This window comes from Dreissena polymorpha, chromosome 9 (genome assembly GCF_020536995.1).
Source record: "Dreissena polymorpha isolate Duluth1 chromosome 9, UMN_Dpol_1.0, whole genome shotgun sequence".
Lineage (NCBI taxonomy): Eukaryota > Metazoa > Mollusca > Bivalvia > Myida > Dreissenidae > Dreissena > Dreissena polymorpha.
The window spans coordinates 48,106,721-48,128,634 of NC_068363.1; the positions used below are offsets into that span (position 1 = coordinate 48,106,721).

Here is a 21,914-nt window from a genome sequence, read left to right on the forward strand (position 1 = left end):
TATAAAAGCGGAAAGTGTCGTCCCTGATTAGTCTGTGCGGACTGCCCAGATTTATCTGGGACTATACTTTACGCAAATGCTTTAAACCCCCTATTCACAGAGCACGGCCCATACATAGAGATAATAACAGATTACAGCCCTATAGATGTGTGAAAGAGAATATGAGGCTTAGAATAAAATAAAGGCACATAATATCAAAGCACTCACAGAGCACAAAGTCTGCTCAGCAGACACATGCATATCCATATTATCTTCAACTATGAAGCTTATGTATTGTCCAAGTGTTGTCTATGAAATAACGCTAAATAGGTAGGAATTAACGTTTTGATACAAAATTCACGTGCTAATATTCCAATCTGATAAGACGACATTACCATATTGAAAATAGAAAACGTCTCTTTTTCCAACGCATAATTTAAAAAAAGAAACGCCTATTAACCTACCAACATATCAACGTAAAACGGAATTTTATTTCACACTGATTCACGATGTCTCGTATAAATACCCATTTATTTTTATCTAAATTAGAATCTAGATTTTACCTTTAAGAAATATGAGGATGACCAAATCTCATTTTATGGCACCCATTAGCTATTGTTCGTGTGACGTGTGGACTCTTATTAATATAGTAAGAACGGAAAACTCAGTAGATCAATTTGATATTATATATGTAACATATGTGTGTGTATGTGGATTAATGATTGAAGTCATTCACGCAGTAAATGAAGTTTATCTGTTAAAACATATCTGGAAACCAACAGTCAGTGTTTTGGCTATGAACAAATACTAACACAAGCTTCGCGAAGATGAGATGCCTATTTTCAATATTAAACTTATTCATTTTCTATGATAGTTTTATCTCTGCGGTGCAGTTACAAAACTTGAATGATACCATCACTGCAACCAACGACAACATAGATGCCGATCAAATAATTGTAAATGGGTCAATGGATAGCGAAGATGCAAGCGGTAGTAAGATTGAAAAGAAATGTTTATCCATCGGATATAACAGTAACTCTTTACCGGATATATATAACAAAATTATGGAACGTTATCGAAAGAATTTGCATCCAAACTTCGGAAGTCAGGAGACGTTTAACGTCACCATTAATTCTCGGTTGGAAACGTTGATACAACTGGATCAGGTAGAGGAGCGACTTTCGTCTGTGATGTCGTTCACAATCAATTGGAGAGACACTCGGCTCGACTGGATGAACGATATCTTGTGCCTTGTGAATCAAAACGTGTCGGCCAAATTGCCACGGCAGGCATTCTTCATGGAACTTGATAAGGAGCTGATTTGGAGACCGTCAATAACAATCGCTAATCCGCATAGCCCAAGATACATGCTGTCAGACAACATTGGGGTAGACATAAGCTTTATTTTCATTAACAAAGTTGTATATAGAACTAATGTTCTTTTATCTATAACAAATTAACATGAATAATTGTAATAATTTATATTTGTTGTATTAACAAAAAAAATATTTATGATTTGTTTATATAGACTTTGCATTAGCTGAAATCATATTATGTATACACCATCTGACAATTTTATAGGTAGGAAGCCTTTCTATTTCAGAGTCAAGTCGTCGACGTTATGTTCCTTGGCGAGGTTACATGGGAATACTCGCAAATAGTGGAAACCCGATGTAGTGTTGATAGCACTCATTTCCCGTTCGACAAACAGTTTTGTGAAATACAGATATCGGTACCATCGTATTCTGGCAGCGAGATCTCACTCACGCATTGTATCAATCCAGATACTTTGTCTACTGGAGAGTGGCAAATTTTAACTTTCAAACAGTTTCAAACAAAGAAAAAAATAGGATTTCGTCAGGTTTTTATTATCGGATATGAGTTGGAACGTAAACCCCTTAACACATTTGTAATAATTGTTATACCGGTATTTATTCTGGTGTCAATGGTTCCTCTAGTTTTCCTGATACCAAAGGAGTCCGGTGAACGTCTGAGTTTAGCGGTGACAGGTTTATTAGCGGTGTCTGTGTACATGTCACTCGTAGCAGGAAGTTTGCCAAGCAGTTCAGACCCTATGCCCCTGATCAACGTGTGCATGTTTGTGTGGTTCTTGTCAAATGCGGCCATTGTAATAATAGCTATTTTGGATTCTGCTCTCAATGTAAAGAAGGAAACAAAGCATGTTCCGTCTGTTTGTGACCCCATAGTTACATTTGCCAGAAGACTGCGTTGCGAGGTAAAGAAAGTTTCAGAACATGATTCATCAGAAGAGGATATTGAGATGGTATCGCATAATGATGGAACGCACAACAGAAATGACCGAGGGAAATCGAATTTTCAAGATAGGAAAATCACCTGGCAGCACGTAAGTCGCGCCCTGGACACATATATGATCGTGATTATCTATGCAATAAAGATCGTATTCGCCGTATGCGTGTTCATTGTTCTGTACTATGGCGACGTTGACAAGTCAAGTCCTCGGGTGCAAGCCGCCCGCCTGCAAAGCATTATTTCACAAGTGATTGTGTGTGAGGACAATGGAATATAAAAGGTTGTTGTATCACAAGGCTGTATGTATTTGTTGATAACACCAAAGCGTTCGATTATTTGGTGAAGGATATCATCTGGTATAAACTGTTGAAGCTAGGCGTTAGAGGAAAAATGTTTGATATCATACAATGTATACAAATGTGAAATCAAGAATAAAATTAGGTAATACACTAACTAATGGATATGTTTAGGAGTAAGACAATGAGAATCATTATCACAATTTCTTTTTTTTTATTTATTTGAACGACTAAGAAGAACATTATGTGTTAAATGATTTTAAAGGAAAAGATATTGGTATGCTAAAACTATGTTTTTTGTTATATGCAGATGAGATTGTAATTATAGCAGAAACTGAGGAAGAACTAAATAAAGGTTTGTCTTTGATAAAGAAATAGTGTGATAGGTGGAAATTATGTGTTAAACAAATAAAACAAAGGTTATGGTTTTTAAAAAGAGAGACAACTTATGAGGGATATTAACTTTGTGTACAAAGACCAAGCGTTAGAAATTTTGTAATCATTTACATACGTTGGAAATGTATTCACTACAGGATGATCTTTTGCAAATAACTTTGAAACACTTGCATGTCAAGCCTCAAAGGCTGTTATTAACTTTAAATCATATTTAATAAATTATCCAACAATTTCAAAACATACCAAATTAAAGTTGTTTGATCAGCTTGTTTTACCAATTTTAAATAATGGGTTATACATCTGGTGCTTAATTGAGTCAATGGAAATTGAAAAAGTTCAGCTAAATTTGTGCAAAAAATCTGTTTGGCGTGAAAGTTCAAATACATTATAATTTTTATATGGTGAACTTGGAAGAACATCCTTGATAACTAAAAGAGCCATTAATGTAATACGGTATTGGTTGAAAATTATTCAATTAGAAGATCATAACTATGTTAAGTGTTTTATAGCAGCATTTGTGCGAATTTTATACATAAACCAAATAAACATTCTTGGGCAAAATATGTTTGTAATCTGTTGCAGATCTTAGGTTTCCAATAAGCATGGCTAAGCACAGGTGAAGGTGATGGAATGTGTTTTTTATCCTTGGTAATGTCTAGATTAAATGATACATTTATCCAATGATCCATTGGATGTCAGAACTTAATGATTCTTCAAGAGCAATAGATTACAGACAGTTTTGTAAATTTGAAGTGCAACCTTACTAATAAACTGTACGTTTAAGTAAGTTTAGATCTGTTTTTTGTAGATTAAGGATGTCATCCCATAGACTAGAAATCGAATAAGGCAGATGGCAGAAACCTGAAGCCATACAATTTTCGAGACAGAAAATGTCAACATTGCAATGTTCTTGAGGATGAATATCATTTTTTATTAGAATGTTCTTTATATGATGATATTAGAAAATTATATATAAAAAATATTACTGGAAAAGGACAAACATTATACAATTTATTTGATTCATGCAATCGGATAATACAAGTACCAACATAAACTTAATTATGTATGTACATAAAGCAATTAGTCAAAGAAACCTGTACAAATATTATAATAATTATAATGATTATTGTATATAATTCATTACTCAACTTGACTTCTCGCTCTCTTGTAGATTCGTCTTTGTTGTTTTTGATGTTATCGTTATAGCGTCTGTTGATGAATAGATTCTAAATGATGTTATTCAAAATTATTTGACATAGACCTTTTCATTTATTGATACTTAATTGTACAACTTATGAAATTCAATACTGATCACTTGTCATGCCTTTATATATGTTACTATTTTTGTATCATGTATACTCATGGAGTGTATGTTTATTGTATATATTATATATACCATAAACCATATTAATTAAAAATATAATAATAATATCATATAAATGCTTTGTTTTATAATTTACATAGTCTATGATAAATATTGAACTCAATTAATACCTGAACATGTATCTGGTACAATAGCTTTGGGAGTTGTTGTTTGTCTTTGATAATTCGTATGTTCTCACTGCTATTAATAAATTCATGTTCTGTCTGTTCGAAAAATATCATGCTTATATTACGATTTTCTGATAAAAAAAAACATGTTCAAGCATTTAACCTTCAGTGTCGCTTATTTTTTTTAATAGATGTGGAATAAATAAATTGTGCATACTCTTTTGCAACTTCTGAAATAAAACTTGAATATAATTTAATCGGAATTGTAATAATACCAGAAACACAACCTCTTAGGGTACCTTTAGACTACATATAATGAAACACCAATGATTACAACTTATTTGGATATCTTAGTGGTCATATATGGTTGTAAATTTCCGCAATAGTATACGCCGTTTAATTAGCATATTAATTATAAACATCATTTTACCAGACAGACAGACGTTTTATTTGACTTGCACAATGTACATCGTCATTAACACATTTGGTTGGTATTGATATATGTCAACATGTATATGCGCAGAAAACAAGTGCCAACAAACATCAATACTTACAAAACAAATATATACAGAAGTACAGAGGATGAACAATTTGAAAATTAAGTTATACGATTTAACAAATTCAATCTAATACTCAACGATTTCTTAACAAATAAACAAAGTTTTATTATTTTAGACCTATTGGTTGATTGAAGCAATTGTACATACTTCATAACAGATGGATTATTATAGTAATATTTTTTAATGTATTTCTTTCTTATATCAGCAAATATTGAACAAATACATACAAAATGGAATTCGTCCTCAATATCCGTGGCATAACAACAAAGACAATATCGTTCTTGTCTAGCAATATTGTTTCCATGATATCTACCAGTCTGTATACGTAAGGGGTGAACAGATTATCTTAATCGGCATATATACAACCTTAAATAATTTGGAACAAAGTCTAGGTAAGTCTCATATTCAAGCTTTGACTTAAATGTTCTATAAATATCTAACATTGAACTATCTTCTAGTGTACGGTGCCAATTTTGTTTATATGAATCAATAATTCTGGATTTTAGAATGGGTTTAAAAAATTTAACATCGATATCATGAACGCTGTTAAAAACATAACTGAATCCGTAATCATCAAATAATTTTTTGATGTTATAAATCCAATTTCGACAACCTCTGGCGTAATCTGAAACTCCAATGTTGTATACAGTTTTGATAATAATGTTATCAGAGGCTGCTATTTTAAACCAATATTGTACGATTCGTATGTATCTATGTATAAAGAGAGGATATCTTCCTAACTCACCATAAACACATGCATTACCGGTATTAGTTTTAACTCTTAAAAGTCTTTTACAGAATTTCAGATGTATCCTTTTCAATTCCTTAGATTTCGTAAAACCCCAACTTATAACTTTACTTATAACTTTACTTATTAAGATATACTAAATAATAGAAATCATACAACTTGAGAGCATACAATTTTGCAATGTCGATAGATTCAGTAACATTTGACTTTCATGTTAAACAATTAAAATAAACCATTATAAGAATAAAAATTTAACTAAAAAGTGAATGCACAGTTGATTATTTTATTTGTTTATGTATATGTTTATATTATATGTATCTGGGAGGGAGAGCATTCAGAAACCTCTTCCGCAAAAAAGGTTTAAAAAAAATACTGTATAAAAAAAGTTATAGTACAGAAAATACTACAAATGCAAGATTATTAAAATCAAATAAATGGGTCCATTTCAAGGGGGATTGTTGTATCATCTGACCATATAAAGCCAAAACTATGCATCTGTAGGTTACGATATTGTACAAAGCACGATAGATTCAACATACGGTTTGCTCGAACATTTATTCCACGCTATTGCTTTTTTTGAAAATTATTATAGGGAGCAGGGTAATGGCAAGTATTCTTCGAAGGTAGAGTGGTTTTTAGGTCACTTGGTAATTGGTCTTGGATTATCAAGTGTTACATTATTCTTTTATAATTTAGTTATATTTAGAGGGTAACATCCTTAAATACTGTTTGTAGCCATGCATGATATGTTTATCTCCTATACATGTTTGCACATTTCCCACAGGTTATTGTCGCTCGATAGGTTTTACTTGACGTACAAGCGTTCTTTCCTCATAAGGTCCAATATATACAAGAATTACAATAACTGCAATGTACTTAATGTACTTAATATGCCCTTATCGAAATTAAATGCTTGTTGAATGTATGCTGTTGTTTAAAATTAAAATATATCAATTGTTAAGTTAAAAAATAATCGAAGCAATTAAAAGTCTTAAAAGTGTATATTAACCAAACACGTACACGTCTCCGTTTTCTTCACCACTTACATCTGTTTACAATAATAAAATATTATTTTGCATTATAATAAGGTCAGTGGGACTCAGTTTTCATAATCACAAAGAACGAAACAAATGATGAATGTATAGTTCCATAGAGTTATTAAATACGGATATAAACGTACGAAATATCTACCTTACGTAAATGTTATTTATTCCATAGTTCACTGCATATCGTAATCATTATGTTGCCATCTAAAAGAAATGTTCAGAAAGAATCATAAAATATCCTCACTTTAAATTTAGCAAAATAAACACATGTATTTTAGCTCGGCTCGTTTGCTTATATTTTGTAAGTTTAATCGAAAAGTTGATACATTTGTTCAACGCCATTTTTGTCTCACATTCATATTACATGTCTGTTTCACATTTCAAGATACCCATGATGATCGCAATGGCTTATAAATGTCTTTGTCAGTTGCATGATCTGGAAAGTTTAGAAACGAGCATTGTTGCATGAGACTAACCCTCCTGAGACACTTTCACTGGTTCGATGATATATTTGGCATGCATAAGTTTGTCCTTAAGACTGTTTGGCTCCTGTGTAGACTATAACTAGCTTTTCAGAGAATATGTTTTGGAGCTCAGTAGATGTCATACTTTTGGACAAAAGGCTAGCAATAATGTTTATGACTGCTTGTCAACTCCGGATGGAAAGTGACTATAAACGGAATTTCGAGTTATAAAAATCAATCTTATATCATTTGGCTCATTTATCAATGCTTTACTATGATATTCTACACCCGAACAATCTAGCCGCCCGACAGTAATGGAGCATTGTCATTTTACTTAATTTATGGACGCTGTTAAGTAACGAGATATCGATTATTGAAAATCGCAGTCAAACTTAATTGCTTCTACCTCACATACGTGGGCATTTTAATAATGACATATTACTTCCTTTTTTATTTAAATAGAAACCATAACTTTTACCAGGTATACTATCGATTTTAATGAGAGCCGCACATATTGTTAATATTCATTTCACTCCTTGCATATGTTCGATTGGATAGATCACCTTGTGAAAATAAGCCCTTTGGAATAAAATAAAGAAAATGGCTTTCACAGGTAAAACGAACATTCTTTCAATGTTACCCCCCTTGACTTCGGTCCGTTAAACATCATACGCGGAGAACATTTTAGCAATTTTAGAGGTGGAAGTTACTACTTGACAACCCCAAAAAGCTCATTTATCAAATTGTATCGACTACATGGCGGAAATGCCTCGGGTATGGGGCAGTATTGGACAACGGAACCAAGGCTTGGTAACGAGGCATATAGATACGATGCTGGTGTGCTAAAACAGTGGAATTCGCTTGAGCAGACAACTGAGCTCATTGTACCACGAGGAGTTCACATGTATGAAGGACTGGCAGGAGCTCAGAAAAATTATCTTGGAGGAGGGGAGCAAGTCTTCATTCCTCAGGAAGTCGTTCGGCGTTTGTTTAACATTCAACAGAATATTAACGACACATCAATAATTCTCCGTGAGATGAAAGAAATCGAACATTTCCAAGCGCAAATTCAAAAGAAATGGACAAACGAAACACGTCGTCTCCTATACGCCCGTGCATTAGAAAGTGGCAGCAATATACACAGGTTGCCGCCTGACGTGAGAAGTTTTCTAAGCACACGAACATCCAAAAATGTTACTCCGGGAGAATACATCCTTCATCGCGATAGTATGCCTGTTTGGGGAGGAGGGAGAAAGAACTTCACTGTTTCCGTGAAGAGTATGACCGGACAGAGACCAGAAGATACAAGTCTGGCAACACAAATATCACGGAGAAAATTCACTTCTACAAACAGATCATGATAATTAAATAGAGCTAAACATGTGGTATATGCAGTTTGCTGATCGTTCGTTTAAAGTTTATATTTATAATTGATTGTGTTGTTTGGTAATTAACATACATTAATAGATTGAGTGATACAATTTATTGAAAAAGTTAATTATTATTTGATATTAAGCTTGAAATGATTAAAAAAAAAACACTGTGTAACATGAGAACAGCTACAAAATAAGGATTGAAAAAATGAATGGTAAATATGTGCTGTCAATATAAATCAAACCAAAGACTGTGTTTGTGTAATGTAAATCCAATAATAAAATAAGCGATGAAATTCATTATTCACTTGGATGTAAAGCATGTAAGGATCTAAAATATCGTTTTATTGGCAAACATTATTTTATGAGACCTTAAAACAAATATTACATAATAAGTTATTGATAGCATGTTGGTATTTAACGTGCATGGACAAACAGTGCCAATTTATACTGTGTTTTCCGTGTTGTTTCTTGACATTTATTTGTCTTTTCTGTTTGCTAACTGTGCTTATGTGTTTCTTATATGTAGTATAACTTGTCAATAAAACTGCTTATACGGTTTATTTATTCGCATGATCAGCAAGACATGCTTTTGGCAAAATAAATCATATCATAAATACATATAAGCCGTGAGATGACGTTCGGCCATGCAGAGAGTTAGTGTATGCTATATTGATAATTATTATACGTTTATACCACAAGTGTAGAAAATTAAATCGTAGCATTCAAATAATGTCGATAGACGATATGAATACATATAACAAAAAGCAAAATAACAACAAGAAAATATAGCAAACAAAATAGAATGTTATGTAAAGGAATTTAAACAATTAGAAAGCAGCAGAAGAATCAATTATATCTTGAAGTGTTGACATTGCAAAATAGATACATTTACGGATACGTTTTACAGACTTTAAAGACATATTTTTTTCGAAATAATTCAATGTGTTAAATGACAGTTTTATGTATTATTTTGACATATAATCTCTAAATTGGAAAAATAAATAGAGCATTTAATGCAGATTCAATCAAAGCCAGTGTTGTACACTTGGCAATTACGATCATTTTCGTTAATATTATTAAATATTCCTCTTTCTATTTTTAAATGATGCAAACACAATCGTAATCTTATCAATGCAATTTTCTGCTTTTCACTATTTTTACAATTCAAGTAATATTCAAAATATTCTTTGAGACTGTATGCATTCAAACCAAGTTTGAATGTACACATCACTGACTCTTTTGTTTTAGCATATAAATGTAATCGATTTCGTGATACTGATGAAACCATAAATTACTGAAACCAAGTGAATCAAGTGTGGTTTTAACCCCATTTGGTCAACACAGTTTGCTATCAATATTTATGCAAGCATTGTCAGTTGTTAATTTATTAAATTCTCTATTTATTTAAGTATTATGGGATCTCTTGATTTAAAATCAATAATTAAAGGCTCGTTCTTTACAAATGACAGACAATGGGAAGCGACCAAGTTCACCTAGAACCGCAACATTAGATGTGTGTTGACGAACCAAATAATTTCTAAATTGAAATTAAAAAATGATGTATATTGTTTAGTCCCTTCAATTATTATCTACTGATGTATTTTGTGCAATATGTACTTATATTGACATTGCGTGCATACACGGAGACAAAAATATAATAAATTTATGAAACTTAAGATTTGAGAAGTATTCATTAAAACACAAAGTTATGTTAATAAAAAAATATGCCTACAACCAGCGTTTCCCCTAGGACATTTTGAAAGAATGTCTGGGTCGTTCGAGGAGTTCTTGGGAGGGGCACCACCTATCGATATTATATAAAACAAATACGTTTAAATATCATAAGTGCTCATGTGTATAGCAGTACTTCCTGATGCTTTCAATGATATATTGAACGTGTATAGCAGTACTTCGTGATGGTTTCAATGATTTATTGAACGTGTATAGCAGTACTTCGTGATGATTTCAATGATATATTGAATGTCTGAAGCAGTACTACGTGATGATTTCAATGATATATTGAACGTGTATAGCAGTACTTCGTGATGATTTCAATGATTTATTGAACGTGTATAGCAGTACTTCGTGATGGTTTCAATGATTTATTGACCGTGTATAGCAGTACTTCGTGATGATTTCAATGATATATTGAACGTGTATAGCAGTACTTCGTGATGATTTCAATGATTTATTGACCGTGTATAGCAGTACTTCGTGATGATTTCCTATTGATTTAATTTATTTAATTGATGCATTTAATAAATTTAGCAATATTAATTTATCTCAATTACAATCGCTCAGTATTTTTTATTATTATAAACAAGGCGTGTCACACGATCTGCCATATGTGTATCGGAGAGAGGGTACTACATTTACTACAAGATCAAAAGTAAATCTTCATTAGTTACAGCGCAGAAATGAGGAGCATAATCACAGGTAAAAATCGTTTAAAATGACACATCCTATTGTCTTTATGTAAGCACACATTTTGAACACCCAAATTGACATCGTAATATTTAAAGGGGCCTTTTCACAGATTTTGGCATATTTTGAAGTTTGTCATTAAATGCGTTATATTGATAAATGTAAACATTGGATCTTGAAAACTCCAGTAAAAAATCAAGAATAAAATTTAAAAAAGAAAAAAAAGTAGCCGGTACCAGGGCTCGAACCAGTGACCCCCGGAGTCCTGGAGTAAGTCTGAAGTAAAAACGCATTAGCCCTCTCGGCTATTCCGCCGGATATATGAAGTTTAAGTATTTTATACGTTAAATAAGCAATCTTCGTAGATTCGTAAATTTAAACGACAACAACAGAACTCTCCAAATTATTCAATCGTTTCGCGTTGCAACGCTTTATAATTTTTAGGTTTTCAAATAGTCAAAAGATACATAAGGGCTATATTGGACTATGGTAAATGTTCAGTAATACTGTTTCCTCACAAATATCATAACTAAAACGAAAATTTGCGAATCTTAAACAACTTTTTTCAATTTTGTCAATTTACCAAACCGTGAAAAGATCCCTTTATAATTACAGAGCGGAAATTACAATAAATGACATTTGATCTTTAATTGTGACGTTGACATTCTACGTAGGAGCACGCGACATATAGTCCGGTTATGTGAGGTTAATAACCCTAAGTCATATATGAGCCGTGCTCTGTGAAAAGGGGGTTTATGCCATGTACGAAAAGTGTCGTACTTGAATTCTGCTAAAACGAGACTTTGTTGAAACGAAAAATATAAAAGCGGAAAGTGTCGTCCCTGATTAGTCTGTGCGGACTGCCCAGATTTATCTGGGACTATACTTTACGCAAATGCTTTAAACCCCCTATTCACAGAGCACGGCCCATACATAGAGATAATAACAGATTACAGCCCTATAGATGTGTGAAAGAGAATATGAGGCTTAGAATAAAATAAAGGCACATAATATCAAAGCACTCACAGAGCACAAAGTCTGCTCAGCAGACACATGCATATCCATATTATCTTCAACTATGAAGCTTATGTATTGTCCAAGTGTTGTCTATGAAATAACGCTAAATAGGTAGGAATTAACGTTTTGATACAAAATTCACGTGCTAATATTCCAATCTGATAAGACGACATTACCATATTGAAAATAGAAAACGTCTCTTTTTCCAACGCATAATTTAAAAAAAGAAACGCCTATAAACCTACCAACATATCAACGTAAAACGGAATTTTATTTCACACTGATTCACGATGTCTCGTATAAATACCCATTTATTTTTATCTAAATTAGAATCTAGATTTTACCTTTAAGAAATATGAGGATGACCAAATCTCATTTTATGGCACCCATTAGCTATTGTTCGTGTGACGTGTGGACTCTTATTAATATAGTAAGAACGGAAAACTCAGTAGATCAATTTGATATTATATATGTAACATATGTGTGTGTATGTGGATTAATGATTGAAGTCATTCACGCAGTAAATGAAGTTTATCTGTTAAAACATATCTGGAAACCAACAGTCAGTGTTTTGGCTATGAACAAATACTAACACAAGCTTCGCGAAGATGAGATGCCTATTTTCAATATTAAACTTATTCGTTTTCTATGATAGTTTTATCTCTGCGGTGCAGTTACAAAACTTGAATGATACCATCACTGCAACCAACGACAACATAGATGCCGATCAAATAATTGTAAATGGGTCAATGGATAGCGAAGATGCAAGCGGTAGTAAGATTGGAATGAAATGTTTATCCATCGGATATAACAGTAACTCTTTACCGGATATATATAACAAAATTATGGAACGTTATCGAAAGAATTTGCATCCAAACTTCGGAAGTCAGGAGACGTTTAACGTCACCATTAATTCTCGGTTGGAAACGTTGATACAACTGGATCAGGTAGAGGAGCGACTTTCGTCTGTGATGTCGTTCACAATCAATTGGAGAGACACTCGGCTCGACTGGATGAACGATATCTTGTGCCTTGTGAATCAAAACGTGTCGGCCAAATTGCCACGGCAGGCATTCTTCATGGAACTTGATAAGGAGCTGATTTGGAGACCGTCAATAACAATCGCTAATCCGCATAGCCCAATTTACATGCTGTCAGACAACATTGGGGTAGACATAAGCTTTATTTTCATTAACAAAGTTGTATATAGAACTAATGTTCTTTTATCTATAACAAATTAACATGAATAATTGTAATAATTTATATTTGTTGTATTAACAAAAAAAATATTTATGATTTGTTTATATAAACTTTGCATTAGCTGAAATCATATTATGTATACACCATCTGACAATTTTATAGGTAGGAAGCCTTTCTATTTCAGAGTCAAGTCGTCGACGTTATGTTCCTTGGCGAGGTTACATGGGAATACTCGCAAATAGTGGAAACCCGATGTAGTGTTGATAGCACTCATTTCCCGTTCGACAAACAGTTTTGTGAAATACAGATATCGGTACCATCGTATTCTGGCAGCGAGATCTCACTCACGCATTGTATCAATCCAGATACTTTGTCTACTGGAGAGTGGCAAATTTTAACTTTCAAACAGTTTCAAACAAAGAAAAAAATAGGATTTCGTCAGGTTTTTATTATCGAATATGAGTTGGAACGTAAACCCCTTAACACATTTGTAATAATTGTTATACCGGTATTTATTCTGGTGTCAATGGTTCCTCTAGTTTTCCTGATACCAAAGGAGTCCGGTGAACGTCTGAGTTTAGCGGTGACAGGTTTATTAGCGGTGTCTGTGTACATGTCACTCGTAGCAGGAAGTTTGCCAAGCAGTTCAGACCCTATGCCCCTGATCAACGTGTGCATTTTTGTGTGGTTCTTGTCAAATGCGGCCATTGTAATAATAGTTATTTTGGATTCTGCTCTCAATGTTAAGAAGGAAACAAAGCATGTTCCGTCTGTTTGTGACCCCATAGTTACATTTGCCAGAAGACTGCGTTGCGAGGTAAAGAAAGTTTCAGAACATGATTCATCAGAAGAGGATATTGAGATGGTATCGCATAATGATGGAACGCACAACAGAAATGACCGAGGGAAATCGAATTTTCAAGATAGGAAAATCACCTGGCAGCACGTAAGTCGCGCCCTGGACACATATATGATCGTGATTATCTATGCAATAAAGATCGTATTCGCCGTATGCGTGTTCATTGTTCTGTACTATGGCGACGTTGACAAGTCAAGTCCTCGGGTGCAAGCCGCCCGCCTGCAAAGCATTATTTCACAAGTGATTGTGTGTGAGGACAATGGAATATAAAAGGTTGTTGTATCACAAGGCTGTATGTATTTGTTGATAACACCAAAGCGTTCGATTATTTGGTGAAGGATATCATCTGGTATAAACTGTTGAAGCTAGGCGTTAGAGGAAAAATGTTTGATATCATACAATGTATACAAATGTGAAATCAAGAATAAAATTAGGTAATACACTAACTAATGGATATGTTTAGGAGTAAGACAATGAGAATCATTATCACAATTTCTATTTTTTTATTTATTTGAACGACTAAGAAGAACATTATGTGTTAAATGATTTTAAAGGAAAAGATATTGGTATGCTAAAACTATGTTTTTTGTTATATGCAGATGAGATTGTAATTATAGCAGAAACTGAGGAAGAACTAAATAAAGGTTTGTCTTTGATAAAGAAATAGTGTGATAGGTGGAAATTATGTGTTAACCCAAATAAAACAAAGGTTATGGTTTTTAAAAAGAGAGACAACTTATGAGGGATATTAACTTTGTGTACAAAGACCAAGCGTTAGAAATTTTGTAATCATTTACATACGTTGGAAATGTATTCACTACAGGATGATCTTTTGCAAATAACTTTGAAACACTTGCATGTCAAGCCTCAAAGGCTGTTATTAACTTTAAATCATATTTAATAAATTATCCAACAATTTCAAAACATACCAAATTAAAGTTGTTTGATCAGCTTGTTTTACCAATTTTAAATAATGGGTTATACATCTGGTGCTTAATTGAGTCAATGGAAATTGAAAAAGTTAAGCTAAATTTGTGCAAAAAATCTGTTTGGCGTGAAAGTTCAAATACATTATAATTTTTATATGGTGAACTTGGAAGAACATCCTTGATAACTAAAACAGCCATTAATGTAATACGGTATTGGTTGAAAATTATTCAATTAGAAGATCATAACTATGTTAAGTGTTTTATAGCAGCATTTGTGCGAATTTTATACATAAACCAAATAAACATTCTTGGGCAAAATATGTTTGTAATCTGTTGCAGATCTTAGGTTTCCAATAAGCATGGCTAAGCACAGGTGAAGGTGATGGAATGTGTTTTTTATCCTTGGTAATGTCTAGATTAAATGATACATTTATCCAATGATCCATTGGATGTCAGAACTTAATGATTCTTCAAGAGCAATAGATTACAGACAGTTTTGTAAATTTGAAGTGCAACCTTACTAATAAACTGTACGTATAAGTAAGTTTAGATCTGTTTTTTGTAGATTAAGGATGTCATCCCATAGACTAGAAATCGAATAAGGCAGATGGCAGAAACCTGAAGCCATACAATTTTCGAGACAGAAAATGTCAACATTGCAATGTTCTTGAGGATGAATATCATTTTTTATTAGAATGTTCTTTATATGATGATATTAGAAAATTATATATAAAAAATATTACTGGAAAAGGACAAACATTATACAATTTATTTGATTCATGCAATCGGATAATACAAGTACCAACATAAACTTAATTATGTATGTACATAAAGCAATTAGTCAAAGAAACCTGTACAAATATTATAATAATTATAATGATTATTGTATATAATTCATTACTCAAACTTGACTTCTCGCTCTCTTGTAGATTCGTCTTTGTTGTTTTTGATGTTATCGTTATAGCGTCTGTTGATGAATAGATTCTAAATGATGTTATTCAAAATTATTTGACATAGACCTTTTCATTTATTGATACTTAATTGTACAACTTATGAAATTCAATACTGATCACTTGTCATGCCTTTATATATGTTACTATTTTTGTATCATGTATACTCATGGAGTGTATGTTTATTGTATATATTATATATACCATAAACCATATTAATTAAAAATATAATAATAATATCATATAAATGCTTTGTTTTATAATTTACATAGTCTATGATAAATATTGAACTCAATTAATACCTGAACATGTATCTGGTACAATAGCTTTGGGAGTTGTTGTTTGTCTTTGATAATTCGTATGTTCTCACTGCTATTAATAAATTCATGTTCTGTCTGTTCGAAAAATATCATGCTTATATTACGATTTTCTGATAAAAAAAAACATGTTCAAGCATTTAACCTTCAGTGTCGCTTATTTTTTTTAATAGATGTGGAATAAATAAATTGTGCATACTCTTTTGCAACTTCTGAAATAAAACTTGAATATAATTTAATCGGAATTGTAATAATACCAGAAACACAACCTCTTAGGGTACCTTTAGACTACATATAATGAAAACACCAATGATTACAACTTATTTGGATATCTTAGTGGCCATATATGGTTGTAAATTTCCGCAATAGTATACGCCGTTTAATTAGCATATTAATTATAAACATCATTTTACCAGACAGACAGACGTTTTATTTGACTTGCACAATGTACATCGTCAACAACTCATGTGGTTGGTATTGATATATGTCAACATGTATATGCGCAGAAAACAAGTGTCAACAAACATCAATACTTACAAAACAAATATATACAGAAGTACAGAGGATGAACAATTTGAAAATTAAGTTATACGATTTAACAAATTCAATCTAATACTCAACGATTTCTTAACAAATAAACAAAGTTTTATTATTTAAGACCTATTGGTTGATTGAAGCAATTGTACATACTTCATAACAGATGGATTATTATAGTAATATTTTTTAATGTATTTCTTTCTTATATCAGCAAATATTGAACAAATACATACAAAATGGAATTCGTCCTCAATATCCGTGGCATAACAACAAAGACAATATCGTTCTTGTCTAGCAATATTGTTTCCATTATATCTACCAGTCTGTATACGTAAGGGGTGAACAGATTATCTTAATCGGCATATATACAACCTTAAATAATTTGGAACTAAGTCTAGGTAAGTCTCATATTCAAGCTTTGACTTAAATGTTCTATAAATATCTAACATTGAACTATCTTCTAGTGTACGGTGCCAATTTTGTTTATATGAATCAATAATTCTGGATTTTAGAATGGGTTTAAAAAATTTAACATCGATATCATGAACGCTGTTAAAAACATAACTGAATCCGTAATCATCAAATAATTTTTTGATGTTATAAATCCAATTTCGACAACCTCTGGCGTAATCTGAAACTCCAATGTTGTATACAGTTTTGATAATAATGTTATCAGAGGCTGCTATTTTAAACCAATATTGTATTCGTATGTATCTATGTATAAAGAGAGGATATCTTCCTAACTCACCATAAACACATGCATTACCGGTATTAGTTTTAACTCTTAAAAGTCTTTTACAGAATTTCAGATGTATCCTTTTCAATTCCTTAGATTTCGTAAAACCCCAACTTATAACTTTACTTATAACTTTACTTATAAAGATATACTAAATAATAGAAATCATACAACTTGAGAGCATACAATTTTGCAATGTCGATAGATTCAGTAACATTTGACTTTCATGTTAAACAATTAAAATAAACCATTATAAGAATAAAAATTTAACTAAAAAAGTGAATGCACAGTTGATTATTTTATTTGTTTATGTATATGTTTATATTATATGTATCTGGGAGGGAGAGCATTCAGAAACCTCTTCCGCAAAAAAGGTTTAAAAAAAATACTGTATAAAAAAAGTTATAGTACAGAAAATACTACAAATGCAAGATTATTAAAATCAAATAAATGGGTCATTTCAAGGGGGATTGTTGTATCATCTGACCATATAAAGCCAAAACTATGCATCTGTAGGTTACGATATTGTACAAAGCACGATAGATTCAACATACGGTTTGCTCGAACATTTATTCCACGCTATTGCTTTTTTTGAAAATTATTATAGGGAGCAGGGTAATGGCAAGTATTCTTCGAAGGTAGAGTGGTTTTTAGGTCACTTGGTAATTGGTCTTGGATTATCAAGTGTTACATTATTCTTTTATAATTTAGTTATATTTAGAGGGTAACATCCTTAAATACTGTTTGTAGCCATGCATGATATGTTTATCTCCTATACATGTTTGCACATTTCCCACAGGTTATTGTCGCTCGATAGGTTTTACTTGACGTACAAGCGTTCTTTCCTCATAAGGTCCAATATATACAAGAATTACAATAACTGCAATGTACTTAATGTACTTAATATGCCCTTATCGAAATTAAATGCTTGTTGAATGTATGCTGTTGTTTAAAATTAAAATATATCAATTGTTAAGTTAAAAATAATCGAAGCAATTAAAAGTCTTAAAAGTGTATATTAACCAAACACGTACACGTCTCCGTTTTCTTCACCACTTACATCTGTTTACAATAATAAAATATTATTTTGCATTATAATAAGGTCAGTGGGACTCAGTTTTCATAATCACAAAGAACGAAACAAATGATGAATGTATAGTTCCATAGAGTTATTAAATACGGATATTAACGTACGAAATATCTACCTTACGTAAATGTTATTTATTCCATAGTTCACTGCATATCGTAATCATTATGTTGCCATCTAAAAGAAATGTTCAGAAAGAATCATAAAATATCCTCACTTTAAATTTAGCAAAATAAACACATGTATTTTAGCTCGGCTCGTTTGCTTATATTTTGTTAGTTTAATCGAAAAGTTGATACATTTGTTCAACGCCATTTTTGTCTCACATTCATATTACATGTCTGTTTCACATTTCAAGATACCCATGATGATCGCAATGGCTTATAAATGTCTTTGTCAGTTGCATGATCTGGAATGTTTAGCAACGAGCATTGTTGCATGAGACTAACCCTCCTGAGACACTTTCACTGGTTCGATGATATATTTGGCATGCATAAGTTTGTCCTTAAGACTGTTTGGCTCCTGTGTAGACTATAACTAGCTTTTCAGAGAATATGTTTTGGAGCTCAGTAGATGTCATACTTTTGGACAAAAGGCTAGCAATAATGTTTATGACTGCTTGTCAACTCCGGATGGAAAGTGACTATAAACGGAATTTCGAGTTATAAAAATCAATCTTATATCATTTGGCTCATTTATCAATGCTTTACTATGATATTCTACACCCGAACAATCTAGCCGCCCGACAGTAATGGAGCATTGTCATTTTAATTAATTTATGGACGCTGTTAAGTAACGAGATATCGATTATTGAAAATCGCAGTCAAACTTAATTGCTTCTACCTCACATACGTGGGCATTTTAATAATGACATATTACTTCCTTTTTTATTTTAAATAGAAACCATAACTTTTACCAGGTATACTATCGATTTTAATGAGAGCCGCACATATTGTTAATATTCATTTCACTCCTTGCATATGTTCGATTGGATAGATCACCTTGTGAAAATAAGCCCTTTGGAATAAAATAAAGAAAATGGCTTTCACAGGTAAAACGAACATTCTTTTCAATGTTACCCCCCTTGACTTCGGTCCGTTAAACATCATACGCGGAGAACATTTTAGCAATTTTAGAGGTGGAAGTTACTACTTGACAACCCCAAAAAGCTCAGTTATCAAATTGTATCGACTACATGGCGGAAATGCCTCGGGTATGGGGCAGTATTGGACAACGGAACCAAGGCTTGGTAACGAGGCATATAGATACGATGCTGGTGTGCTAAAACAGTGGAATTCGCTTGAGCAGACAACTGAGCTCATTGTACCACGAGGAGTTCACATGTATGAAGGACTGGCAGGAGCTCAGAAAAATTATCTTGGAGGAGGGGAGCAAGTCTTCATTCCTCAGGAAGTCGTTCGGCGTTTGTTTAACATTCAACAGAATATTAACGACACATCAATAATTCTCCGTGAGATGAAAGAAATCGAACATTTCCAAGCGCAAATTCAAAAGAAATGGACAAACGAAACACGTCGTCTCCTATACGCCCGTGCATTAGAAAGTGGCAGCAATAACCACAGGTTGCCGCCTGACGTGAGAAGTTTTCTAAGCACACGAACATCCAAAAATGTTACTCCGGGAGAATACATCCTTCATCGCGATAGTATGCCTGTTTGGGGAGGAGGGAGAAAGAACGTCACTGTTTCCGTGAAGATAGAGTATGACCGGACAGAGACCAGAAGATACAAGTCTGGCAACACAAATATCACGGAGAAAATTCACTTCTACAAACAGATCATGATAATTAAATAGAGCTAAACATGTGGTATATGCAGTTTGCTGATCGTTCGTTTAAAGTTTATATTTATAATTGATTGTGTTGTTTGGTAATTTACATACATTAATAGATTGAGTGATACAATTTATTGAAAAAGTTAATTATTATTTAATATTAAGCTTGAAATGATTAAAAAAAAAACACTGTGTAACATGAGAACAGCTACAAAATAAGGATTGAAAAAATGAATGGAAAATATGTGCTGTCAATATAAATCAAACCAAAGACTGTGTTTGTGTAATGTAAATCCAATAATAAAATAAGCGATGAAATTCATTATTCACTTGGATGTAATGCATGTAAGGATCTAAGATATCGTTTTATTGGCAAACATTATTTTATGAGACCTTAAAACAAATATTACATAATAAGTTATTGATAGCATGTTGGTATTTAACGTGCATGGACAAACAGTGCCAATTTATACTGTGTTTTCCGTGTTGTTTCTTGACATTTATTTGTCTTTTCTGTTTGCTAACTGTGCTTATGTGTTTCTTATATGTAGTATAACTTGTCAATAAAACTGCTTATACGGTTTATTTATTCGCATGATCAGCAAGACATACTTTTGGCAAAATAAATCATATCATAAATACATATAAGCCGTGAGATGACGTTCGGCCATACAGAGAGTTAGTGTATGCTATATTGATAATTATTATACGTTTATACCACAAGTGTAGAAAATTAAATCGTAGCATTCAAATAATGTCGATAGACGATATCAATACATATAACAAAAAGCAAAATAACAACAAGAAAATATAGCAAACAAAATAGAATGTTATGTAAAGGAATTTAAACAATTAGAAAGTAGCAGAAGAATCAATTATATCTTGAAGTGTTGACATTGCAAAATAGATACATTTACGGATACGTTTTACAGACTTTAATGACATATTTTTTTCGAAATAATTCAATGTGTTAAATGACAGTTTTATTTATTATTTTGACATATAATCTCTAAATTGGAAAAATAAATAGAGCATTTAATGCAGATTCAATCAAAGCCAGTGTTGTACACTTGGCAATTACGATCATTTTCGTTAATATTATTAAATATTCCACTTTCTATTTTTAAATGATGCAAACACAATCGTAATCTTATCAATGCAATTTTCTGCTTTTCACTATTTTTACAATTCAAGTAATATTCAAAATATTCTTTGAGACTGTATGCATTCAAACCAAGTTTGAATGTACACATCACTGACTCTTTTGTTTTAGCATATAAATGTAATCGATTTCGTGATACTGATGACACCATAAATTACTGAAACCAAGTGAATCAAGTGTGGTTTTAACCCCATTTGGTCAACACAGTTTGCTATCAATATTTATGCAAGCATTGTCAGTTGTTAATTTATTAAATTCTCTATTTATTTAAGTAT

General features: G+C 32.3%; 1 protein-coding gene across 2 annotated transcripts; it reads left to right on the forward strand.

Annotated features, from left to right (window-relative positions):
- The first annotated feature begins 848 nt into the window (after positions 1–848).
- LOC127844195 (neuronal acetylcholine receptor subunit beta-3-like) lies at positions 849–15,144 on the forward strand. Of its 2 annotated transcripts, none has more exons than XM_052374266.1 (2): positions 849–1,367; positions 13,453–15,144. In XM_052374266.1, exons 1-2 carry the CDS (start codon positions 948–950, stop codon positions 14,395–14,397), a joined length of 1,365 nt encoding a protein of 454 aa, XP_052230226.1. In that variant the 5' UTR covers positions 849–947; the 3' UTR covers positions 14,398–15,144. The 2 variants fall into 2 exon arrangements, with proteins under 2 accessions (XP_052230226.1, XP_052230225.1); XM_052374265.1 differs by lacking the exon at positions 13,453–15,144 and adding an exon at positions 1,583–2,943.
- Positions 15,145–21,914: the final 6,770 nt, after the last annotated feature.